Below are 26,972 nucleotides of genomic sequence, written 5' to 3'. Positions count from 1 at the left end.
GACGGTCTGCACCTGGGCAGGACCGGAACCAATGTCCTTGGGGGAGTGTTTGCTAGTGCTGTTGAGGAGGAATTAAACTAATATGGCAGGGGTATGGGAACCTATGCAGGGAGACAGAGGGAAATAAAAGGGAGACAGAGGCAAAAGATAGAAAGGAGAATAGTAAAAATGGAGGGCAGAGAAACCCAAGGCAAAAAACAAAAATGGCCACATTACAGCAAAATTCTAAAGGGGCAAAGTGTGTTAAAAAGACAAGCCTGAAGGCTCTGTGCCTCAATGCAAGGAGTATTCGGAATAAGGTGGACGAATTAACTGCGCAGATAGCAGTTAATGGATATGATGTAATTGGCATCACGGAGACATGGCTCCAGGGTGACGAAGGCTGGGAACTCAACATCCAGGGTATTCAACATTTAGGAAGGATAGACAGAAAGGAAAAGGAGGTGGGGTGGCGTTGCTGGTTAAAGAGGAAATTAATGCAATAGGAAGGAAGGACATTAGCTTGGATGATGTGGAATCGGTATGGGTGGAGCTATGGAATACCAAAGGGCAGAAAACGCTGGTGGGAGTTGTGTACAGGCCACCAAACAGTAGTGGTGAGGTTGGGGACAGCATCAAACAAGAAATAAGGGATGTGTGCAATAAAGTTACAGCAGTTATCTTGGACAACTTTAATTTACATATAGTTTGGGCTGACCAAACTGGTAGCAATGCGGTGGAGGAGGATTTCCTGGAGTGTATTAGGGATGGTTTTCTTGACCAATATGTCGAGGAACCAACTAGAGAGCTGGCCATCCTAGACTGGTGATGTGTAATGAGTAAGGACTAATTAGCAATCATGTTGTGCGAGGCCCCTTGGGGAAGAGTGACCATAATATGGTAGAATTCTTTATTAAGATGGAGAGTGACACAGTTAATTCAGAACCTTGGGTCCTGAACTTAAGGAAAGCTAACTTCGACTGTATGAGGCGTGAGTTGGCTAGAATAGACTGGCAAATGATACTTAAATTGTTGACAGTGGATAGGCAATGGCAAACATTTATAGATCACATGGATGAACATCAACAATTGTACGTCCCTGCCTGGAGCAAAAATAAAACAGGGCAGGTGGCTCAACCGTGGCTAACAAGGGAAATTAAGGATAGTGTCAGATCCAAGGAAGAGGCATATAAATTGACCAGAAAAAGTAGCAAACCTGAGGACTGGGAGAAATTTAGAATTCAGCAGAGGAGGACAAAGGGATTAATTAGGAGGGGGGGAATAGAGTACGAGAGGAAGTTTGCCGGGAACATAAAAACTGACTGCAAAAGCTTCTATAGATATGTGAAGAGAAAAAGATTAATGAAGACAAACGTAGGTCCCTTGCAGTCGGACTCAGGTGAATTTATAATGGGGAACAAAAAAATAGCAGACCAATTGAACAAATACTTTGGTTCTGTCTTCACGAAGGAAGACACAAATAATCTTCCTGATGTACTAGGGTCTAGTGAAAAGGAGGAACTGAAGGAAATCCTTATTTGTCAGGAAATTGTGTTGGGGAAATTGATGGAATTGAAGGCTGATAAATCCCCGAGGCCTGGTTGTCTGCATCCCAGAGTACTTAAGGAAGTGGCCCTTGAAATAGTGGATGTATTGGTGATCATTTTCCAACAGTCTATCGACTCCTATGGACTGGAGGGTAGCTAATGTAACACCACTTTTTTAAAAAGGAGGGAGAGAGAAAATGGGTAATTATAGACTGGTTAGCCTGACATCAGTACTGGGGAAAATGTTGGAATCAATTATTAAGGATGCAATAGCAGCGCATTTGGAAAGCAGTGACAGGATCGGTCCAAGTCAGCATGGATTTATGAAAGGGAAATCATGCTTGACAAATCTTCTGTAATTTTTTGAGGATGTAACTAGTTGAATGGACAAGGGAGAATCAGTGGATGTGGTGTATTTGGACTTTCAAAAGGCCTTTGACAAGGTCCCACATAAGAGCTTGTTGCGCAAAATCAAAGCACAAGGTATTGGGGGTAATGTACTGGCGTGGATAGAGAATTGGTTGGCAGACAGGAAGCAGAGTGTCGGAATAAACGGGTCTTTTTCGGAATGGGAGGCAGTGACTAATGGAGTGCCGCAGGGCTCAGTGATGGGACCCCAGCTATTTACAATATACATTAATGATTTGGATGAAGGAATAGAGTGTAATATCTCCAAGTTTGCAGATGACACTAAACTGGGTGGCGGTGTGGGCTGTGAGGAGGATGCTAAGAGGCTGCAGGGTGACTTGGACAGGTTAGGTGAGTGGGCAAATATATGGCAGATGCAGTATAATGTGGATAAATGTGAGGTTATCCACTTTGGTGGCAAAAATACGAAGGCAGAATATTATCTGAATGGCGGCAGATTAGGAAAAGGGGAGGTGCAACAAGTCCTGGGTGTCATGGTTCATCAGTCATTGAAAGTTGGCATGCAGGTACATCAGGCTGTGAAGAAGGCAAATGGCATGTTGGCCTTCATAGCTTAGGGGATTTGAATATAGGAGCAGGGAGGTCTTACTGCAGTTGTACAAGGCCTCAGTGAGGCCTCACCTGGAATATTGTGTTCAGTTTTGGTCTCCTAATCTGAGGAAGGACGTTCTTGCTATTGAGGGAGTGCAGCGAAGGTTCACCAGACTGAGTATCCAGCAGGGAGAAACTGTCCCAACAATCTGAACTAGTCCTGAGGTTTTAGTGCAGCGTGCTAACCCACGCAGATCGCTGCCCCCTCCCCACGACCTTTTAATTGCTGTTTAGGATCATATTTTCATATGACAGGTTACTGGTCTACTATATAACAGTGGGGAAGCCTATTCAATTAATTATCGTCTTTTCCATCAATTCCATTGGAGGAGAATCATAAATTGAATCAGTCAGTTGTTGGCAATCTTGCAGAAAAGCTAAGGTGACAAATCATTTTCATGAGCCTGTTGGCGATTGCAGAGTCGATCTGAAAGATCCATTAATCATCAGCAAATAGTTTAATTCTTCTGGTGGAACATGAGCTCCGGTCTATAAATCTGGACTTTGTACAGCAATGTGATGTGCAGCTTGGCCAGCTAGCCCTGCTGTGTGTATTGTGCCTTTCTTTCTGCATTAACATGAAATTGTTACTGGGATGGACTCTTTCAACATTTTTCTGTTTTGTCATTACTTCTTTGCATTTCTTAGTTTTGTGAAGATAAGTGTCTAAGTTATTTCAGTTTTAACTCTTCAATGACAATTTCATGTACAAAACCCTCATTGATTCCCAATCTGTTTGTGGCCACGTTCCACTCACATTTGGGTTTTTCAAGCATATCTTAAATTATACTTTGTGCTAGTAATTTGGCATGGGGTTCATTTCTAGAGGAATAAAATTGAAAAGCAGAGAAGTTATGTTAAACTTGTGCGAACCTTGGTTAGACCACACTTGGAGTACTGTAAACAGTTCTGGTCTTCATATTACAAAAAGGATATAGAGGCACTGGAGAAGGTGCAAAAAAGATTTACACGTATAATACTAAAACTGAGAGGTTATAACTATCAGGAAAAAATGAACAGGCTGGGGCTCTATTCTCTAGAAAAGAGAAGGCTGAGGGGTGATCTAAAATGATGAAGTGATTTGATCGGGTAGACATAGAGAAGATGTTTCAACTTGTGGGGCAAAAACTAGGGGTGATAAATATAAGATAGTCACTAATAAATTCAGTAAAGAATTCAGGAGAAACTTCTTTACCCAGAGAGTGGCTAGAATGTGGAACTTGCTAGCACATGGAGTATTTGAGGCGACTAGCATAGATGCATTTAAGGAGAGGCTAGATGAGGGAAAAAGGTATGAATCTGCCACCTTAATAGGTGATCTTCAAGCACATCACATGCTTTTATATAATTAGATTTTGAGTCTTTTATGCCTGATTTCTTTGCCTAATGGAAAAAATAAACAGGTTTGCCTATTTTATCTATTTGTAAAGACAAAATTGAGAGGCAGACAAAGGTGTTGCACGATTACTAACATTTGTTGATATTCTACTTAACCCCAAAGCATAAAGCTTGGGTTCTTGCCCATTAAGATTAGTACTGGCATTACCCTAGCCTGGTAACCAGGTACTTCGCACAATGAAAGAGAGTGCATGAATCGCATGCTTTGGAATAAAAGATCTCTCCATGAACTTATGTCACTTGTTCACTTGTTTGGTGAATAGTTGTCACATGTTAGAAGAGGCCTGTTAAATCTGCTGACCAGTATTCAGCTATAAGTAAAAGTCTTGAGCCTCCAGTGGCCATTTCCTGATTATTTTCACCGCTCATTGGGCGGGTGACAGCAGGAAATGGGTCCCTGCCCACTTTAGTACCTGCTCCACTCTCTGCCATCGTTTGCAGTGGTGTGATGGTGCCAGACATCCCATTTTCCATCATTTCTATTTTATTGTGCTCACTTGTACTCACACCAGTACAAAACGGGGGTTAAGGACTGTCACGGAGAAGGCAGAAGAGAATTAAAAGGGCCTACATGGAACTTTTCCAGTTGCAGTAAAAAGCCTATTTCTAGATATTTTTGAGTTTGCTTGCTGCTACATAAGAATATAGGAACAAGAGTAGACAATTCAGATCCTCAAACCTATTCCATCATTCAATTAGATTGTGGCTGATTTGTGCCTCAGCTCCATTTATCCGCATTTGCTCCATATCGCTTGATACCCTTGCCTAACAAAACTCTATCAATCTTAGTCTTGAAAATTTCAATTGACCCAACAACCACAGCCTTTTGGGAGAGAGAGTGCCAGATTTTTGCTACCCTCTGGATGAAAAAAAGGCTTCTTGATTTCCCGCCCAACTCTAATTTTAAGATTGTGCCCCCTTGTTCTGGATTTCCCCACCAAAGTAAATAGTTTCTCTCGAGCTACCCTATCAAATCCCTTTATTATTTTAAAGACCTCGATTGAATCAACTCTCAACTTTCTAAACTCAAAGGAATAAAAACCCAAGTTAATGCATAATTTAACCTTTTAAGCCCTGCTATCATTTGTATCTGTCCTATACCCTTTCCAAGGCCAATAGATCTTTCCTGAGGTTCGGTGCCCAAAACTGAATGCAGTACTCCAGATGGAATCTAACTAAGGCTCTGTACAACTGAAACATCACTTCCTCACTTTTGAATTTTTGAGATAAAAGCCAAGATCCAATTAGCCTTTTTAATTCATTTCTGGTCTTGGCTTTCAGCTTTTCGTGATATGTGCACATGGATACCTAAATCTGTTTGCTTCTTCACATTCTCTTTGCCTCTCACCATTAAGAAAAATTTCCACATGCAAAGTTGGTGATTTCATACTTCCCCACGTTGAATTCCATCTGCTATAGTTTTGCGCACTCCCTTAATCTGCCTATGTCCCTTTGTAACTTCCTGCTCGCATCCACACAACTTATAGTTCCTCCTAGCTTTGTCACATTGCTTGGTAATTGATTGAGTGGTAGGACACAGAGAGTTAAGTTAAAGGGAATGTTCTCAGACTGCTGGGATTTGAAAAGTGGTGTCCCCCAGGGATCTGTAATAGGATCCCAGCTTTTTACCATATATTATTGACTTGGATGAAGGAATAGAGACTTGTATCCCCACTCACTCAGCAGAAACCTGGCGGGTGGGCAGTTAAAATCGTCCTGGCTCTTAGCTGTCCGCAAGCTGCCACAATCACAGCATCTGCAAATTTAACCTGCTCCCCTGAGCAGGCAGCAAGGACACGGGGCCAGAGCAAACAGGGTCCTTCTTTACATATGCATGCTGCGGCCTGATGACATCATTGAGACCTGACTGTACTTTTAACTCGGGCCTGAGCCTGATCCACCTGGATGTCTCTGATGATAGATTCCAGTAGCTTCCCCATAATTGATAAACTGACACATCTGTAGTTACCTAGTTTCTCTCTCTCTTTCCCTTCTTAAATAATGGAATGACATTTGGCCAAGGTAGCCTTGAGGAAGAGTTCATAGACTGTATCTGGGATAGTTTCTTTGAACAGTACATTGCGGAATCAACTCAGGAGCAGGCTATCTTAGCTCTGGTACTGTGTCATGAGACAGCATTAATAAACGATCTCCTAGTGAAGGATCCTCTAGGAATGAGTGACCATAGCATGGTTGAATTTCAAATTCAGTTGGAGTGAGAAAAAGTTGGATCTCAAACCAGTGTCCTGAGCTTAAACAATGGAGACTACAAAGATATGAAGGCACAGTTGGCTAAAGTGGACTGGGAAAATAGATTAAAGGGCCCAAGTTTCCACACGATAAAAAATGGGCGCCCTTCCGAGCTGGGCGCCCGTTTTTCGCGCCTAAAACGGCGCCAGAAAAAAAACTCGCGATTCTCGAGCGCTTTGCAGCTCCTTGTCTGTTTGGCGCGGCGCCCAGGGGGGCGGAGCCTACACTCGCGCCGATTTTGTAAGTGGGAGGGAGCGGGTACTATTTAAATTAGTTTTTTTCCTGCCGGCAACGCTGCGCGTGCAGTGTGAAGGAAACATTAGCACTCGGCCATTTTTGTAGTTCTTTGTAGCTGTTTAATTTTTGAACATTTTTTAATAAAAGCACATTGCCATCAGCACATCAGCACTGAGGCTTCCTGCAGCCTTCTCACTGTCTTCTTCCCCCCCCCGGGAACATCTTCCTTTCCCCCCCCCCCCGCTGCGTTTGGGCGGGCGGGCCCGCACTCCCTTCCTCCCGCCGTCGGAAACAAACTTGTGAGGCTGGCTGAAGCATTTTCACACAGGTAGGAAGATGGTTTATTTAATCTTTTCTTTGCTTATAAATGTTTATTCAGGTTGGATTTATTTGTATAATATTTGTAGAAGGATAAATAAGGATTTATTGTAGAATTTAATGACTTCCCTTCCCCCCCCTCCCCCCCACCTCGTTCTGGACGCCTAATTTGTAACCTGCACCTGATTTTTTTAATGTGTAGAACAGGTTTTTTCAGTTCTACAAAAATCTTCACTTGCTCCCCCTTTTGAAGAAAAAATTCTGTTCCAAAGTAGAACTGTTCTAACTGACTAGAACTGCAGAAAAAAAATGAGGAGAATTGCGATTTCTAAGATAGTCCATTCTCCACCAGTTGCTCCTAAAAATCAGGCGCAAATCATGTGGAAACTTGGGCCTAAAGTGTGGGATGGTTGATGAGCAGTGGCAGACATTTAAGGAGATATTTCATAACTCTCAACAAAAATATATTCCAATGAGAAGGAAAGACAAGACAAGAGAAGGAATAACCATCCGTGGCTAACTAAGGAAATAAGGAATGGTATCAAATTGAAAACAAGGGCATACAAAGTTGGCAAGACTAGTGGGAGGCCAGAGGATTGGGAAACTTTTAAAAGCCAGCAAAGAATGATTAAAAAAATTATAAAGTGAGGGAAGATAGATTATGAAAGTAAACTAGCACAAAATATAAAAACAGATAGCAAGAGTTTCTGCAGATACATAAAAAGGAAAAGAGTGGCTAAAGTAAATGTTGGTCCCTTGGAGGATGAGACTGGGGAATTAATAATGTGGAACAGGGTAATGGCAGAGACTTTGAACAAATATTTTGTATCAGTCTTCACATTAGAAGACATAAAAAACATCCAAATAGTGGATAATCAAAGGGCTATAGGGAGGGAGGAACTTAATACAATCACTATCACTAAAGAAGTAGTACTCGGTAAAATAATGGGACTAAAGGCGGACAAGGCCCCTGGACCTGAAGGCTTGCATCCTAGTGTCTTAAAAGAAGTGGCTGCAGAGATAGTGGATGCATTGGTTGTAATCTACCAAAATTCCCTGGATTCTAGGGAGGTCCCAACGGATTGGAAAACCACAAATGTAATGCTCCTATTTAAAAAAGGAGGCAGGCAGAAAGCAGGAAACTATAAACCAGTTAGCCTAACATCTGTCGTTGGGAAAATGCTGGAGTCCATTATTAAGGAAGCAGTAACAAGACATTTGGAAAAGCATGATTCAATCAAGCAGAGTCAGCATGGTTTTATGAAAGGGAAATCATGTTTGACAAATTTGCAGGAGTTACGAGCAGGGTGGGTAAGGGGAACCAGTGTATGTGGTGTATTTGGATTTCCAGAAGGCATGAATAAGGTGCCACATAAAAGGTTACTGAATAAGATAAAAGTTCACGGGGTTGGGGGTAATATATTAGCATAGAGGATTGGCTAACTAACAGAAAACAGAGTTGGGATAAATCGGTCATTTTCCAATTGGCAAACAGTAACTAGTGGGGTACCGCAGGGATTGGTGCTGGGGCCTCAACTATTTACAATCTATATTAATGACTTGAATGAAGGGATTGAGTGTAATGTAGCCAAGTTTGATGATGATACAAAGATGGGTGGGGAAGCAAATTGTGAGGAGGACACAAAAAATCTGCAAGGGGATATAGGGCCCAAGTTTCCACATGATTTGAGCCTGATTTTTAGGAGCAACTGGTGGAGAACGGACTATCTTAGAAATCGCAATTCTCCACATTTTTTTTTCTGCCGTTCTAGTCAGGTAGAACAGTTCTACTTTGGAACAGAATTTTTTCTTCAAAAGGGGGCGTGTCCGGCCACTGAAGCCTGATTTCAAAGTTTCCACAGTGAAAACGTACTCCAAACTAAAGTAGAATGGAGCAAGTGAAGATTTTTGTAGAACTGAAAAAACCTGTTCTACACATTAAAAAATCAGGCGCAGGTTACAAATTAGGCGTCCAGAACGAGGTGGGGGGAGGTGGGGGGGAAAGGGAACTCATTAAATTTGACAATAAATCCTTATTTATACTTCTACAAATATTATACAAATAAATCCAACCTGAATAAACATTTATAAGCAAAGAAAAGATTAAAGAAACCATCTTCCTACCTGTGTGAAGGCACGGAGAATGCTGCAGTCAGCCTCAGGCGCCCGTTCTTCCCGCGGGGGGGGGGGAGGCGCCCGTTCTTCCCGCAGGGGGGGGGAGGCGCCCGTTCTTTCCGCGGGGGGGGGAGAGGAGGCGCCCGTTCTTCCCACGGGGGGGGGGAGGCGCCCGTTCTTCCCACGGGGGGGGGGAGGCGCCCGTTCTTCCCGCGGGGGGGGGGAGGCGCCCGTTCTTTCCGCCGGGGGGGGGAGAGGAGGCGCCCGTTCTTTCCCGCGGGGGGGGAGGCGCCCGTTCTTTCCGCGAGGTGGGAGAAGAGGCGCCCGTTCTTTCCGCGGGGGGGGAGAGGAGGCGCCCGTTTTTCCCGCGGGGGGGGGGAGAGGAGGCGCCCGTTCTTCCCGCGGGGGGGAGAGGAGGCGCCCGTTCTTTCCGCGAGGTGGGAGAAGAGGCGCCCGTTCTTTCCGCGGGGGGGGAGAGGAGGCGCCCGTTTTTCCCGCGGGGGGGGGAGAGGAGGCGCCCGTTCTTCCCGCGGGGGGGGGAGGAGGCGCCCGTTCTTCCCGCGGGGGGGGGAGGAGGCGCCCGTTCTTCCCGCGGGGGGGAGAGGAGGCGCCCGTTCTTTCCCACGGGGGGGAGAGGAGGCGCCCGTTCTTTCCCACGGGGGGGGGGAGGAGGCGCCCGTTCTTTCCCGCAGGGGGCGGGGGGGGGGGAGGCACTTGTTCTTCCCGCGGGGGGGAGAGGAGGCGCCCGTTCTTTCCCGCGGGGGGGGGGGGGGGGAAGGAGACAGTGAGAAGGCTGCAAGTGCTGATGTGCTGATGGCAATGTGCTTTTATTAAAAAAATGTTCAAAAATTAAACAGCTACAAAGAACTACAAAAATGGCCGAGTGCCAATGTTTTTTTCACACTGCGCGTGCGCGAACACTCCAATGCTCACGTGCAGCGTTGCCGGCAGGATAAAAACACATTTAAATAGTACCCACCCCCTCCCACTTACAAAATCGGCGCGAGTGTAGGCTCCGCCCTCTTGGGCGCCGCGCCAGGCAGACAAGGAGCTGCAGGGCGCTCCAGAATCGCGATTTTTTTTTTAGGCGCCGTTTTAGGCACAAAAAGCGGGCGCCCAGCTCGGAGGGGCGCCTGTTTTTTATCGTGTGGAAACTTGGGCCCATAGACAGGCTACGTGAGTGTCCAAAAATTTGGCAGATGGGTGTATAATTTTGGAAAATGTGAGGTTAGCCACTTTGGCAGAATAAATAGAAATGCAAATTATTATTTAAATGGAGAAAACTTGTCAAGTGCTACAATACAGAGTGACCTGGGGTTCCTTGTGCATGAAACACAAAAAGTTAGTATGCAGATACAGCAAGTAATCAGGAAGGCAAATGGAATGTTGGCCTTTATTGCAAGGGGGATAGAGTATAAAAGCAGAGAAATCCTGCTACAATTGTACAGGGTATTGTTGAGGCCACACCTAGAGTACTGCATGCAATTTTGATCTCCGTATTTAAGGAAGGATATAATTGCATTGGAGGCAGTTGGGCCTATACACATTGGAATTCAGAAGAATGAGAGGTGATCTTATCAAAACATAATGGGGGGGGCTTGACAAGGTAGATGCAGAGAGAATATTTCCACTCATAGGGGAAACTAAAACTAGGGGACATTGACTCAGAATAAGGGGCCGCCCATTTAAAACTGAGATGAGGAGGAATTTCTTCTCTCAGAGGGTTATAAATCTGTGGAATTCTCTGCCCCATGAGAGCTGTGGAGGCTGGGTCATTGAATATATTTAAGATGCGGATAGACAGATTTTTGAGCGATAAGGGAATAAAGGGTTATGGGGAAACATAGAAACATAGAAAATAGGTGCAGGAGTAGGCCATTCAGCCCTTCGAGCCTGCACCACCATTCAATATGATCATGGCTGATCATGCAACTTCAGTACCCCATTCCTGCTTTCTCTCCATACCCCTTCATTTCTTTAGCTGTAAGGACCACATCCAACTCCCTTTTGAATATATCTAACGAGCTGGCTTCAACAACTTTCTGTGGAAGAGATTTCCACAAGTTAACAACTCTCTGAGTGAAGAAGTTTCTCCTCAACTTGGTCCTAAATGGCTTACACCTTATCCTTAGACTGTGACCCCTGGTTCTGGACTTCCCCAGTATCGGGAACATTCTCCCTGCATCTAACCTGTCCAATCCCGTCAGAATTTATATGTTTCTATGAGATCCCCTCTCATTCTTCTAAATTCCAGTGAATATAAGCCGAGTCGATCCAGTCTTTCTTAATATGTCAGTCCTGCCATCCCGTGAATCAGTCTGGTGAGCCTTCGCTGCACTCCCTCAATAGCAAGAATGTCCTTCCTCAAATTGTACACAATATTCAAGGTGTGGCCTCACCAAGGCCCTGTACAATTGCAATTAGACCTCCCTGCTCGTATACTCAAATCCCCTAGCTATGAAGGCCGACATGCCATTTGCCTTCTTCACTGCCTGCTGTATCTGCATGGCAACTTTCAATGACTGATGTACCATGACAACCAGGTCTTATTGCACCTCCCCTTTTCCGAATCTGTCACCATTCAGATAATATTCTGCCTTCCTGTTTTTGCCACCAAAGTGGATAACCTCACATTTATCCACATTATACTGCATCTGCCATGCATTTGCCCATTCACCTAACCTATCCAAATCACCCTGCAACCTCTTAGCATCCTTCTCACAGTTCACGCTGCCACCCAGCTTAGTGTCTCTGCAAACTTGGAGATATTACATTCAATTCCTTCATCTAAATCATTAGTATATATTGTAAGTTGCTGGAGTCCCAGCACTGAACCTTGCGGTACCCCACTAGTCACTGCCTGCCATTCTGAAAAGGACCCGTTTATTCCTACACTTTGCTTCCAGTTCTCTATCCACAGCAATACATTACCCCCAATACCATGTGCTTTCATTTTCCACACTAATCTCTTGTGTGAGACATTGTCAAAAGCCTTTTGAAAGTTCAAATACATCACATCCACTGGTTCTCCCTTGTCCACTCTGCTAGTTACATCCTCAAAAAATTCTTGAAGATTTGTCAAGCATGATTTCCCTTTCATAAATCCATGCTGACTTGGACCAATCCTGTCACTGCTTTCCAAAAGCGCTGCTATTTCATCTTTAATAAATGATTCCAACATTTCCCCCACTACTGATGTCAGGCTAACTGGTCTATAATTACCCGTTTTCTCTCTCCCCCCTTTCTTAAAAAATGGTGTTGCATTAGCTACCCTCCAGTCCATAGTCGATCCAGAGTCGATAGACTGTTGGAAAATGATCACCAATGCATCCACTCTTTCTAAGGCTACTTCCTTAAGTACTCTTGGATGCAGATTATCAGGCCCCAGGGATTTATCGGCCTTCAATCCCATCAATTTCCCTAACACAATTTTCCGCCTAATAAGGATTTCCTTCAGTTCCTCCTTTTCACTAGACCCTCGATCCCCTCGTATTTCTGGAAGGTTATTTGTGTCTTCCTTAGTGACGACAGAACCAAAGTATTTGTTCAATTGGTCTGCCATTTCTTTGTTCCGCATTATAAATTCACCTGATTCTAACTTCAAGGGAGAGGGCAGGGGAGCTGAGTCCATGATCAGATCGTCATGATCTTATTAAATGTCGGAGCAGGCTCGAGGGCCAAATGACCTACTACTGCTCCTATTTCTTATGTTCTTACTGCAATTTTCCAAAGCAAAGGCACAATCCATGAATCTAGAGAGCTTTGAAAAATTATGACTAATGCATATGCAATTTTCTCACTTATTTGTTATAATACTCTGAGGTGAAAGCCATTAGGTCCTAGAGATTTGTCTATCGTAAGCCTCATTATTTTTTCCATTACCATTTTTTGACTTATATTATATCCACTAAGTTCCGTCCATTGCCTTATATTCAGGTTCCCTTGTAGCACTAGTATTTTATCCTCTTTCTCCATTGTGAAAGCAGCTACAAGAATATTCATTTAACAATTCTGCCATTCCCTTTTTGTCCATTATAGGCTCACCTCATCTACTTAAATGAGCCCATATTCCCCTTTACTGTCTTTCTCTTAATATAGATTGATATTAATATGAGAGAGCGATCTTGTAAGATTTCTAAATCGGTGGCATTAAATTGACAGCAAGACCAATTCTTTTAAAACAATTTGGAATAAGTTTATTAAACACACACACATGCACGTAACCTATCGGACAAACAGTATCCTATGGACGCTACTTGATTACAACAGGTAAGGTAATGAGTTACAGATTTACAGAGACATATACTTCCCTCTGAGTCAAGCAAAGCACATCAAAAAGAGAAAAAGAGAGCGAACATGCTACGGGCTTGGGTTTTTATATTCTTAAGTCCATTGGTTCTCAGAAAGCCCCAGGATTAGGTCTTTGTTTCAGGGCAATCTTTTATTGGCTTTCCTCACACATGTGACTGTCTGGAGGACTTGGTTCTAAAACACATTGGGATATAATTTGGACCTGCTGTGCCTGTTTTACTGCCCCCCCCTCTTTCAATTTCAGGGACCAATATCCAATACCGGGTCAGGAAATGTTTCAGGCATCCCTGGCTGCTGTCTAAAACAGGCGTTAAGCCCCTTACATATGTAAGTGAGGCGCTTAACACCTGTTTTAGGTGCCATGCCAAATTTGATATTGCAGAACAGGAGCCAGGCCTGCTCCACTCACGATCCTTAAGTTGAGGGAGACTCCGTTTATTTAAACAAAAGGACTATTTCTATTAAAATTGTGAGTCTTGCTTTGTCGAATTCTACCCTCCGTAAACTTGAGGTCATCTAAAACTCAGCTGCCCATGTCCTAACTCACACCAAACACCGTTCACCCATCTCCCCTGTGCTCGCTGACCTACATTGGCTCCTGGTTAAGCAATGACTCAATTTTCAAATTCTGATCCTTGTTTTCAAATCCCTCGATAGCCTCGCCCCTCCCTATCCATGTAGTCTCCTCCAGCCTTACAACCCTCCAAGATATCTGCGCTCCTCCAATTCTGGCCTCTTGAACATCCCTGATTTTAATCGCTTCATCATTGGCAGCCGTGCATTCAGCTGCCAAGGCCCCAAGCTCTGGAATTATCTCCCTAAACTTCTCTGCCTCTCTCTCCCTCTTTATGACACTCCTTAAAACCTACCTCTTTGACCAAGCTTTTGCCCACGTGCCCTAATATCTCTTTATGTGGCTTGGTGTCAAATTTTCGTTGATAACGCTCCTGTGAAGCGCCTTGGGATATTTTACTATGTTAAATGTGCCATATAAATATAAGTTGTAGTTATTAGTATTTAATGAGGTTGTTGATCCAGTCAACGTTTACATCTGTGGGTTGACAGTTGGTTAATTAGATATTGTAACGTTTTATTGTAATATTCGGGTACCAGGTGTACTGAGTGCGACATGTTTTTGATTCATCCGATACAAGGCACCTGGAGTAAGGGTCATGGGCCAGAATTTTTACTTAGCATTTAAAAGTGTTGAGATTGACAGCACATCAGGAAATCGACATCAACCCGTCGGCTTCCAACCTTAACTCGGGCGCGTTAATCAGTGTGCCAGAGACCTGCTCGGGAAACGCGGGTGACCTAATTAAAGCAGTTTAGAGCTCATCAAGAGGCTATGAACAGCCTTTTTTACCTGATGTTGCAGCTTTTACTGGTTGTCCACGGGATTCGTTGGCTTGCTGAACCTTGCCAGTGAAAGCAAGGCGAGAGCAGAGTGGCCATTGTGGGGTTGAACAATTGATAGTAAAAAAAATAACATAAATACTCACACCTCACAACTGCGTCCTTGCCTAAGGGAAAGGCTTTTGCGGATACCATTTGTGATTTGTGCTGAGAGTTTGCTTTCAGGAGTTTGCAGGTGAATTCTACAACTTCGGAAGTCACTCGCACTACATTGGAGGATTGTGCCTCTAATCACCACTTTACCTGGCATATATCAGACCAGCATGGGGTGCCGTAAGTGTTGCTTCATCTTCGACCTCAGATTAGGACCAAGATGAGCCCCAGCAACGCCAGCAGCAGCCTTCTCCTCACCGACGTGCCGCTCCACAGGAGAGAGGGGATGAGCACAGGGATGCACCGCACCAGAGGCGATACCCCCAGCACAGGGTATACAGGCAGAGGATGAGCTTCCTGGACATGACTGAATACCAGTGCCTCAGGAGGCTCAGGCTCTCGCACCAGGTTGTGGCAGACATTTGTAGTCTGCTGCAAGAAGACCTGCTGCCCAGAGGACCTGATGGACATGCCTCACCAGTGGCTGTCAAAGTCACTGCCACCCTCAACCTCTTCGCCTCAAGTTCCTTCCAAGGACCTGCAGGAGATATTTGCAGGATCTTGCAGTCAGCCGCCCACAGATGCTGCATCCAGGTGACTGATGCCATGTTTGATAATTGTGTAAACTCTGCGACTGATGAAGCCAGTCAGAATGAGTAGGCGCTCGGCTTTGCGGCTCTGGCTGGCTTCCCACAGGACTGCATATGTGTGGCCATCAAGGCACCCCCAGATCAGCCAGGAGTGTTTGTGATCCACAAGGGATTCCACTCCATCAATATGCAGCTCATCTGCAACCATAAAACAATCATCATGCATGTGTGCGCCAGATTCCCTGGCAGCTGTATGATTCATTCCTGCTGCACCAGTCCACCCTCTCTCAGCTCTTCGCACCTCCAACCAGACTTGGAGACAAGGGCTATCCATTGACGACGTGGCTGATGACACCCTTGAGGAGGCCAAGCAATGAGGCCGAAGAGCGCTACAATCAAAGCCACATGACGACGCGATGTGTAATAGAGCAAGCAACCAGGATGCTGAAGAGGCATTTCAGATGCCTGCACAGATTGAGAAGAGTCCTTCACTACACACCAGCTAGTGTCTCTAGAATGATCGTCATATGCTGTGCTCTTCACATAGGATTGGAGCTGCAGGAGGAGCAAGGCGCAGAGTGCAGAGCCTCTTTGGAGAAGAAGGAGGAGGAGCAGGAGAAACACAAGGAGAAGGAGGAACAACCTGAAGTGGAGATGGCACCAGCAGTGGCTCACATTGCTGCCCGGGATGGCCGCATAATGGCAGCATTTAGTTAAATTGCACCAGTGCACCCATAAGGCACCCAGATGCTGAACCAACTTCCTCTTCCCCCACCACCACACAAAGCAGTCCTAAAATGATCAAACCATTCCTGTCACAGACACCCATTACTCGAGGTTAAGTAGTCTGAGGAAGGACATTCTTGTTATTGAGGGAGTACAGCGAAGGTTCACCAGACTGATTCCCGGGATGACTGGACTGACATCTGGATCGACTGGGTCTTTATTCACTGGAGTTTAGAAGGATGAGAGGGGATCTCATAGAAACATATAAAATTTTGACGGGACTGGACAGGTTAGATGCAGGAAGAATGTTCCCGATGTTGGGGAAGTCCAGAACCAGGGGACACAGTCTAAGGATAAGGGGTAAGCCATTTAGGACTAAGATGAGGAGAAACTTCTTCACAGAGTTGTTAACCTGTGGAATTCCCTACCGCAGAGAGTTGTTGATGCCATTTTGTTAGATATATTCAAAAGGGAGCTGGATGTGGCCCTTACGGCTAAAGGGATCAAGGGGTATGGAGAGAAAGCAGGAAAGGGGTACTGAGGTGGATGATTAGCCATGATCTTATTGAATGGTGGTGCAGGCTCGAAGGGCCGAATGGCCTACTCCTGCACCTATTTTCTATGTTTCTATGTCTTACCATTCACTCCAACTGACAAGGCCACTTTCCAGGCAGCAGACAAAAATGGACAAGCTGGGGGTGTAAGTGGTGCAAATAAATAACCTTATGTGGCTCATACCTTCAACAGAAACTTTACCCTCTAACACTTTATAACACACCCATGTGCAGAACCTTTGTGCATCTACAATTGTGTCCTTTTTCTGCTGCTTTTACGATGTGCAACCCCTGTGGCTTCAGCAGAGGTAGAGGCAGCCTGCTCACTTCCCTGCTGCAACTGCATAGACACTTTTGGCGGACGTCCTCGGGTTTTGGAGCCTGCAATAGCACCAAAGTCTGCTCCTCCTGCGACTGTGCAGGGGCAGACTCGGCCATCGCAATCCGAGGCAGCATTTGGGGCTCTGCCTGATGGGGGTGGGGGGAAACAAAGGGGGAGAAGTGGGAGCACTTTGAGCACTTCCATGTCCCCTCTCATGGCCCGCCCGCACTTCCCTGCTAGCAAAGAGCTGGAGAGCACTTTACTGCACGTTAGTGGGGCAATGAACGGCCAACTCTACGATTTATCCATCCTAGATATGGTTGCAATCAGTTTGCAAGCTGTTGTTCACAGCAAGCATGCACACGTTCGACTGGCGCATTTGCTGCTCCATGCTGGTGGCCACCCTTTCCAAGGACAAACACGTAGCCACGGCCTGCGACGTCATGCTGGTCATGCTGGAGATGGACTCCTCCATTCTCCCTACAATCGAGTCCATCACGGCTGAAAAAGCTGTCAGAGCCTCCCACATTCTCTCTTGCTCCTCAAGAACCATCTGCTTTGTCAACGACCCCCGGGGTTCAGCATCTTCGTCCAGCTCAGCAGAGCTTGGAGTGTCCTACAACCTCTGACGAGGATCTCCACTGCTGTCCCTGTCTCCACCATCTGCTCTTGCTCGCATGTGATCTGTGAGACACCAGGTGACAACACTTCTGGCACTGTATCCACGACCTGGGTACCTCACTCCTGCTGCTTACTTCTCCCGAGATCTCCAGCCAATGCCGTCTTGGTGTCGGCAGCAGGCCTCTTCCTCCCGTCACCAGGGAAGAGGACCTCCCTACAGACCCCGCTCCTTGGAGCGGGATTCCCAGAGAGGCGCCACTAAATCTCGGGCCTGCTTTATGGCGCTGAGCCTGCATTTTTGATTATCAATCTGAATAAATTTATATCCCAAAAAGGAATGTAATCTTTACACAATGCGCTCTCTCCCCCAACAACCAGTCCTGCACCTCCACCAACCTTCAACTGTCATCTGTCCATTGCTCCTTTAAATAGCTTATGTAAGATTTCTAAATCTGTGGCATTAAATTGACAGCAAGACCAGTTCTTTTAAAACAATTTGGAATAAGTTTATTAAACACACACACATGCACGTAACCTATCGGACAAACAGCAGTCGATTAGTATCCTATGGACTCTATTCGATTACAACGGGTACAATGATGTTACAGTAATGAGTTACAAATCTATAAAGACATATACTTCCCTCTGAGCCAAGGCAAAGCACACAGCGTTTTTCCTTGTTTCCGGTTCTGTGGAGGGAGGTTTCCTGCTTTGCCGCATGGTCATCGAAAAGTAGTGAAGAGAGAGTGAGCAGACCTTGCACTTGGGTTTTTATATTCTTAAGTCCATTGTTTCTCAGAAAGCCTCAAGATTGGCTCTTAGTTTCAGGGCAGTCTTTTATTGACTTTCCTCATGCATGTGACTGCCTGGAGGACTAGGAGCCGTTCCTTGATTAGGTTAATAGTTTTCCAATTCACACCTTTTCTTGTTTGGTGAGTTTCGAAGCCATTCTCCTTTTGTTCCTTAAGCTCCGCCTAACCAGAGAAGACATGAACTTGGAGGTATCCATTTTGTGCTTCAGGGTTCAGACTGCAGGCTTTCTGTAAAGTCTGCACTTTTGACATTTATACATACACATTTTATCATTAATATATACTTTTATTCTCACACTGAGCTGAAGTCGAGTCAGCCATGACTTAATCGGACCCGCTCCAGTTAGTTGGTCGGCAAGCCTGTTTCAATTGCAGTGGCTTTGTTAAAAAGCCACTCAAAAGCGGGCAGCTCACCCATTTACAGGTCTGCCTGAAAATTGCATTACATGAGCCTTGGTTATCAACGGGGCTGGCTGAGGTGGAGGCCATTATAAAAATGCTGCCCCCCTATTTCTCAGGCAAACAGTGGCGTCCAACAGTAGAAAAACACCCCCTTCAGTGTCATCATCATAGGCAGTCCCTCGAATCGAGGATGACTTGCTTCCACGTCAAAAGGTTCACAGGTGTTTCAATGATGGACCTAAAATTCCAGGTCCGAACTAAATCTTGAAGGGTGGAAGCTGCCTGTGCTTGGATTTTTTTAACGTGTGGTGACCGTTGCACACCAGCCACCACCAAGACCAGGTTGGTCAGCTGTAAATTAAACTCTCTATATATTGGCTTTCTCCTCATTTTGCCATCCTCTTCCCTTTCTCCTCCACTCGGTGGTCGTTTCTCTTGCGAGAGAGTGAGAAAAAGCGAAAGAACGCCATGGAGACGGGATTTTCCCCAGCACTTGTATATTATCAGGGAACGCCTCATATTAATATTATAGGGCCAATCAATAGGGACCGTTCACGGCCATTGTGGATTCTGGGTAAGACTTGCTTCCACCTGGTTCCTTTACTATCTCACTTGCCAAACTGTGATGGCAGCACTCACGCTCACAGCTAAGTGGATGGGCTGTGAAAGACATGAACAGAAGAGAAAAAGCAGGGAAACAAGAAGAGGGAAAGCAACGGGAAGAAAAAGAACAATAAGAAATAGAAAGATAAAAGACAGAGAAAGACAAAGGGCAGTGGGAAAAGAAAAGAAAAAGACAGGAAGAGATCCGAAGGCAATAAAGGAAGAGAAATTCTGAATGGGGTGGGGAGACAAGGTGAACCACAACTATTAATATCGGGCTTAAACAGTTTTTGATGGTTGTGGTATTGGCTGTATTCACAGGGCAAGTGGGTAAGCCATGTCCTACACCTTGTTCCCATGACGTTAAAACTGAGGAAGGCAGCACTCCATGCATGCATTCAAATACGAGCTAAAGTGTTCCTCATTGCCCATTTATTTTTAAAAATCAAAGTAGCTGACAGAATTGTACTTTACAATCATTAAAATATGAATTGTGGTACAAGAGACCACCAAAGTTTGTTGTACCTTCAGCTGAAATGTACCTTTTTTTTGTTGGATGGGTTTGGCTGTGCCTGCATTTATAGCTGTCTCCAATGCCCAGTGAGGTATGTGAAAACCTCTCCAAGCTGATTTGTGATAGGTGATTGGCTGGAAGCACTTCCTTTTTGTGGTTGCCAGGAGACATGACTCAGTAGCTCTAATGATAACACAAGAATTTCGGTGACTCAGAGCTTTTGAAAAGAGACTGCAAAACACTTCAAAATCTCCCCATTTTGATTAAAAAAAAGGACATGCACGCAATGCCAGGTGAGGATGAGCAGTGTCAAAAGATTCCCACCATTAGGCTTGATCGAAATCCGGGGGACGGACAGCAGCCGGCAGGCAGGTCGGCGCTTGGAAAACTGGGCCTCGGCCAAAAGTTAGTGAGTATCCATGGCTAAACCTTTGGTGTGTGGTGAAACCATGGCGCTTGAGAATGTGGATTATCATATATCTTCACCGAATAATTGTTCTGATAGTCTATTCTTTACTTGACAAAGGAGAGTATTTTATAATGCTCTATTTTCTGGCTGACCTTGCAACCATTATCATATTGTAGGTGAATAGTTATGTATATTTGACCTACGTTAGATGACATGTGATTCAGCTATTTTTTTTCTAACTATGCAAACAGCAAAGTATAGACAAGAGTAATGTTTATATTGCAACAACTAATTCTAGAGTGCTGGCTAGGGTTGCCAACCCATCCAGAATTGCCCTGGATTCTCCAGGAATTGGAGTTTAATCTCCAGGACATTGTTGGGAACAACCCAGGAGATAAATCACTGGGCGGGGTGGGGGCGGAGGCGGGGAAGGGACATTAAAAAAAACTCTTTCAACACATGTTTATTAGTTATAAAAAATATTGGTGATGGGAAAGAAAAGGATCGTCAAGGGCCATCCAGTTAGGTAATGAAAAGTCTGTTCACTTTCTGATTGGCGAGTGAAGGCGGGGCGCCGTGACAACGGACATGTTGAACCAATGAGGGGAGCCTGGGGGCAAGGCAGTTGGAGGGAGGCAGTCATGTCATGAAACTTCCAGGGATACACCCAGCCAAAATTGGCAACCCGAGTGATGGCTACCATTATAACTTTGCAGTTGGCAATGCTGACTATATGATTCTACCATAGGGAAGATGTGCTCTCTCTGGATAGTGCACATCACTCGTGTCTGGAGGTAGGTCAGGACTCGACTTCAAAGTTAAATGCTGACTTTGCCTTGCTACCGAGTAGAAACCGCTTCACAGCAGTGGCAGAACGCTGTAACCTAAAACAGCCACGGCTTATCTCCATAACGCTTTCTGTGTGTACTTTATAGGGAAAAGCTGCCTATCCTGCACACCCAGAGAGAAATTGCACTCAAAAAAAGGTGCGCTGATCAGAGCGACTGGCTCCCCAAGCCACTTCCCCTTCGAATGCAGCTTCCCACTCGGGACAAGGATCAGTGAATTAATCCTTATATTAAGAAAAACAAGCAAAAGAAAACTTGTAGTCCTGCAGACAAGGCTGTTTTGTCACAAAGGTGATAAATACAATTTTTCAAGAGATATCTACTTTTGAGTTCCTCCTCAGTACTGCATTTAAAAATAGAAGTGTCCTCCCCCCTCCCTAAATAAGCCCATTGTGGCGAGGGCTCTCAAACTGTTGAGGAGGTAAAAACTGACGCAGTTCGAAACAAAATTCTGTCTGAACTGTAAATAACATGTTTAAACAGTTGTACTTTCCTCAAAAAGAAAAACGTAAAAAATGTCAATCAGCAGTTATTTCATTTCTAAATTATGTTGCTGGTGTCAACTGATTTTTTTTTTTGTTCGGGGCATTAAATTGATTTTTTTTAAATAGGGCAACCCAGCAGCGAAAAGGGCATAGTATGGACTGCAAAATAAAAGTCATAAGCTGCCCTTCTCTCTTTTCAAAGCATGTAAAAATTGCATTGCCACTCATCTTTAGTAAATATCTAATTAATCATTCAGTCATGAATCATAAAACGACAAATTTATCTGAGCCGTTCCTGTCTATATAATTTAGGCGAGAGTCCTTGCACTAGGGGGACTGGGTAATGGAACGAAAGAGCTCTTTTTTCCCCTGCTCATCGGCTGTAATTACCATCATGGAGTGAAATAAAAGCTGGCTGAAGAACAAATCCAAGCTGATGCACACAGGATCACTCAATCAGGCGCCGTAGCAACTGGTCATCAGAGTTGGGCCATCGCAGGGTCTGAATTGCCGACAAAGATTGTACGAGTTTTCTGAGGGGAAAATTGAAGTGTGTGTGTGTGTGAGCTACCTCGGATTTGGCATTCACGAGAATAATCTGCCCAGCATTCGGATGTCGACTGTGTAAAACTGCAAACCGAAACAGTGAAGGAGGAAACAGACGGGATAGAATGTTGAAACATGCTTCGAAAAATTGGATATCAGAATTATGTTTACACAATGTGCAGCAAAACGGAGGTACTGTCTCTCTTAAAATGTATTGACAGCGATGACTGCTTTATTTGAGGCAAATTATAAAACCTTGTTTCAAAATAAAACCCCTCCATTCGTGTGTACCTGGACACAGGATAGCGTTGAGTATCGATGTTATCTAGCAGCAATCATAGAAATGATATTTGTTTTTGCACTTCTGTCAATAAAATGCACAATTGACCGGCAACCTGCCGGTCTTTTAAGCAAAAGAAATAGACTTGTTAGTATACAGCAGTGACCATTTTCAATAGGATTGGTGGATTCTTTCGTTCTGAAGGTTGAATAATATCTGTTCCTGTCTTTGCCTCAGGCTGAACCTGGTGACATTCCCACAGAACCTAATAATGATGCAAAGCCAGCTCCGGCAGAGAATGGTGTGAATCACACACCTGGTCTGACACCCAAACCCCCCACCCAAGTCACCCACGTTCAACCAGCGCCAGGTAAGTGCATTTATGCTTGATGGATGTTTGTTTAAAAATAGTGAAGAAATAAACTTTTGCAGTGATTTATGACCCTTGTTATTAACCAAAAATCTTTTGCATTGTGTGTTAGCTGCAGTCAAACCAGCTGGTAAGGCAGAAGATCTCATACAAAGCATCTTGTCAGGTAAGGTGTTATCAAACTCTGTGTAACACAAGGACTTAAAATCGTTTCCATCCCACAGTCCAAATGAAGGCTGCTGATAGAAGAAAAAGATATAGAGATAAAATAACAATGCATGATAAGATCTCAGATGGAAACTTAAAAAAAAACTTGCATGCATCCAAGTTTACACATTAGCAGACCAGAGAGTGTAGATTCACTGAACAGGTTTATATACAAGAATGAAACCTTGTCACCTAAAAACCTATGACTGTTATGTGGCATTTAATTTTAATTTAACAATCGTACATATGATAAGATTACTACATCCACATATGGGGCCCAAATTTCCCCAACCCTTTTTTCCGGTGCACTAACCCGAGATGCGTCGACTTTGTGCGCTCAAAACGGTGCCAAAAAACGTACTCACGATTCTGGCCGCTCTGCAGTGTGTCCCGGGTCCTGGCGCGGCGTATATAGTGCAGTGGGGGGGTGGAGCTGCAGCCCTGCACTAAAAACAGTGCCGACAGCTGTCCGCATGCGTAGTGGAGTCTGCGTGCATGCGCAGTAGCTCCTTGCCCTCCCAGCGCATCCTGCAAACGGGACCCAATGCTTGCTGCCCCTATCCCTGGCCAAAGGGACGACCCGATATTCACCGCCCCTATCCCTGGCCGAGTGGCCTGCTGTAATGGCCGGTCGCTGCCTTCCCTCGGAGAGAAGTGAAGTCCCTCGGAGAGAAGTCCAGTCCCTCGGAGAGAAGTCCAGTCCCTCGGAGAAGTGAAGTCCAGTTCCTCGGAGAGAAGTCTAGTCCCTCGGAGAAGTGAAGTCCAGTCCCTCGGAGAGAAGTCCAGTCCCTCGGGGAAGTGAAGTCCAGTTCCTCGGAGAGAAGTCCAGTCCCTCGGAGAAGTGAAGTCCAGTCCCTCGGAGAGAAGTCAAGTCCCTCGGGGGGGGGGGGGGGGGCGAGTTTGGAAGGTGGAACTTAAGGTTTATCTTTTATTTATTATTGATGGTTTTTATGCTTTTTGAATGTTGTTGTGAAGGTGTTTAGTGCTTTGCAAGGTCCTCTCTGCTTCCCTTGCCCCCCCCCACCCCCCCCAACTCTGGCGACTTGCGCTGATTTCGTAACTCTCCGCAAGGGTTTTCTGTGCGGCCACAAGTGGCTACTTATGCTGGCCTAAGTTAGTTTGGAGCAACTATTAACTGTCCAAACGGGCTTAAATGGCCAAAACGGCTGGTAACGCCCCCTTTTGAAAAAAAAACTAAGCTAAAAAAAATCTGAACTAACTCACTTACACTGGCGCAAATTTAATGTGCAGAATGGGGATTTTTAAGATACGCCAGAAAAATCAAGTTGCTCCAAAAAAAACGGAGCAACTCCTGGGAAAATTTGGGCCCATGCTATTGATAATTTTGTGTTCGAGAAACCAGAGTTTGGCACTGTCACATTTAAAAGGACTTTGTCTCAATAAAAAAAAAATGGCTTAGAAAGTTTTATCTATTTTGTTTGAGAGGAGAAAGAGACAAGTTGTTGCAGTGAATTTGCACATAAAATGGAGCAGTGATGCCATCAATACAATTTACCTCACTGCATCATTTGTTTATAAATACATCAGAAAAGTTTCACCAAGCACTTTCTTCTGAAGCACAGCTTCTTATAACTATTCCAGTTCATTAAAATCAATTGACTATGCATACATGCACGTGACTTAGTGATTATGGACCAATCTTCATTAGTTTTAACGTGTGTATGTACCTCTGAGACCCAAGCCTGGAAATAGCAGAGTGCTGTTATCATTCAAACACTTTAATGCATTCCTTTGTCTGTTATTTTAACAGAGTGTGTTAACTCGTTTAGCACCTCCGTTAAAATAGCAGGCAAGGGAATTCGAAAGCAACATGCATTTTCCGCTCAGCGTCATTTCAAGGAGTTTGATTCTTGTTTAAAATGGTCGAGAATATAAAGGAGGGAAGAGAACAGTTTTTGTAGAAGCTCAAATGTGAATACATTTTCTGTCTATGTGAATTATGCAAAAGTAAATTGGACTGTACTTTTAGAAAGCAGAAGTATTATGCTGAGCAGTATTTCAAGGTGTTGAATCAGATGAAAATAAATGCACTAGTATTCCAAAATAAAAAATGTAAGGTGCTCAGATGTATACAAGACGTCTAAAAACAAGATTAAAACATGAGCTAATCTCATGCCCAGTGCACACTTGATACAGTATGTTTTTAATTTGTTCATCAACATCTTTCAAAGAGCTGGCACAGGCACGATGGTCCGAATGACAACCTCCTGTGCTATAAAATTCTATGATTTAAGAACAGATTCTAATAACCTTAATCTTTTCAAATTTAAACAAGTTAGTAATTTTTAAGTACATCTTCATCGAATATAAGTGTATATAAGGGATTTATAGAATCATAGAATGATACAGCACAGAAGGAGGCCATTCGGCCCATCGTGCCTGTGCCAGCTCTTTGAAAGAGCTCCTTTCCCTATAGCCCTGCAAAAATTTTCCCCTTCAAGGATTCATATACTCCTGATAGTTCTCATTGTCGTAGAGATTTCACTGAGGATGCATTGTAGTAACCTTATAGTTTATGTGACCATCTGAGTAGTTGCAGTAAGTCATTTACCAAAGGCAGAAGGGGAAAAAAAGCATTTGATGTAATAAATCGGCTTCTGTAACCTGCTGCAGAGGTGGAAGCCCAGACTGTGGAAGAGCTGAGACAACAAAAGGCATTTGTGAAACTTCAGAAAAAACATTACAAAGAAATGAAGGAATTAGTGAAGAAACACCACAAAAAAACCACCGACCTGATCAAAGAGCACACGGCAAAATCCAGTGAGTTTCAGAATGAGTATTTAAGACGCAGGGTACTTCTGGAAAAATCAGCAAAGAGAGATGGTAAGAAAAGGTAGGTGAACCATTCTCAAATATTTTTGAGTACTCACAGTGGGGCCTTGTGCGATTTCTAACTTGTATCAAGTGCTAAAATAATTCTTTGCCACCAGATGTTAAAATAATTATAAGAAGTGTGGTTTTATGCATGGCTTTATGATGTTTATTTTTAGATAATAGAAAATGACGAGACCTTTTTTGTATTCCTGGCACATCAAATGAGTCATTTTTTTGCACTGTTTGTTCAAACAGACTTCATTCACCTGCCCTCACATCAACACTCACCGTCAACCTGCAGTGCTTAAAATGTGAAATGTTTCATATTGCAGCGGATGAAAAATAACACAAAAGATTTTTCGGGTATGATCCACATGCCAGTGGAATTAAATAGTTTGACAAAGGAAATCACTGTAAACACATTTTGCCAGAGGTTTGTGTCAAATTTGGGCATCGGAGAGCCAGAACACTGCAAAGTGACAGAATAATATCAGACACATTGGGCCCAAATTTCCCCAGGAGTTGCTCGTTTTTTTTTTGAGTATCTTTTTAGTTGCAATTCTGGCCATTTAATTTGCGCCAGTGTAAGTGAGTTAGTTAGGTTTTTTTTAGTTTTTTTTTCAAAAGGGGGTTTTACCAGTTGCTTATGCCTGTTTTGGCCAATTAAGCAAGTTTAGCCAGCTAAAAGTTACTCCAAACTAACTTAGGCCAGCGTAAGTGGGCACTCTTGTACGTTCAGAAAAACCTTGCGGTGACTTAAGAAATCAGCGCAGGCAGCCAGAGATAGGGGGGGAAGAGGACCTTGCAAAGCACTAAACACCTTCACAACAACATTAAAGAAGCATAAATACATTTAAAGCACCAAGCACTAAACAAAGCAGTACATTTGCACCAAGCACTAAACAAAGCACAAAAAGTAATAAGCAATTAATTAACAAATAAAAAATAGAAGGAACCCTACACCTAAAGCACCAAGACCAAAGTAATAAGCAATCAATCAATCAGTAAATAACAAATAAAAAATAGAAATCCTACCTTAGGGAACGCAGCGGGCTGCCGATGAGGGAGCCCATTCGGCCAGGGTTAGGGACGACATGCTTTGGGCCCCACCCACTCAGCCTGCAGCGCGCACTCACAGATTCGGCCTGCCAGGAGCTACTGCAC

General features: G+C 44.3%; 1 protein-coding gene across 3 annotated transcripts in view; it reads left to right on the top strand.

The window, feature by feature from the left end:
• plcb1 (phospholipase C beta 1) overlaps nt 1-26,972 on the top strand; it is a 1,109,102-nt gene that overhangs the window by 945,941 nt on the left and 136,189 nt on the right. For all 3 annotated transcript variants that reach the window (XM_070889862.1, XM_070889863.1, XM_070889865.1), the window contains exons 25-27: nt 22,634-22,766; nt 22,879-22,932; nt 25,608-25,827. In XM_070889862.1, the coding sequence (XP_070745963.1) occupies nt 22,634-22,766; nt 22,879-22,932; nt 25,608-25,827 (407 nt within the window). The remainder of the gene's footprint in view (nt 1-22,633; nt 22,767-22,878; nt 22,933-25,607; nt 25,828-26,972) is intronic.

This window comes from Pristiophorus japonicus, chromosome 9 (assembly GCF_044704955.1).
Source record: "Pristiophorus japonicus isolate sPriJap1 chromosome 9, sPriJap1.hap1, whole genome shotgun sequence".
Taxonomy (NCBI): Eukaryota; Metazoa; Chordata; class Chondrichthyes; family Pristiophoridae; genus Pristiophorus; species Pristiophorus japonicus.
This window is presented reverse-complemented; position numbering and strand designations above follow the sequence as displayed.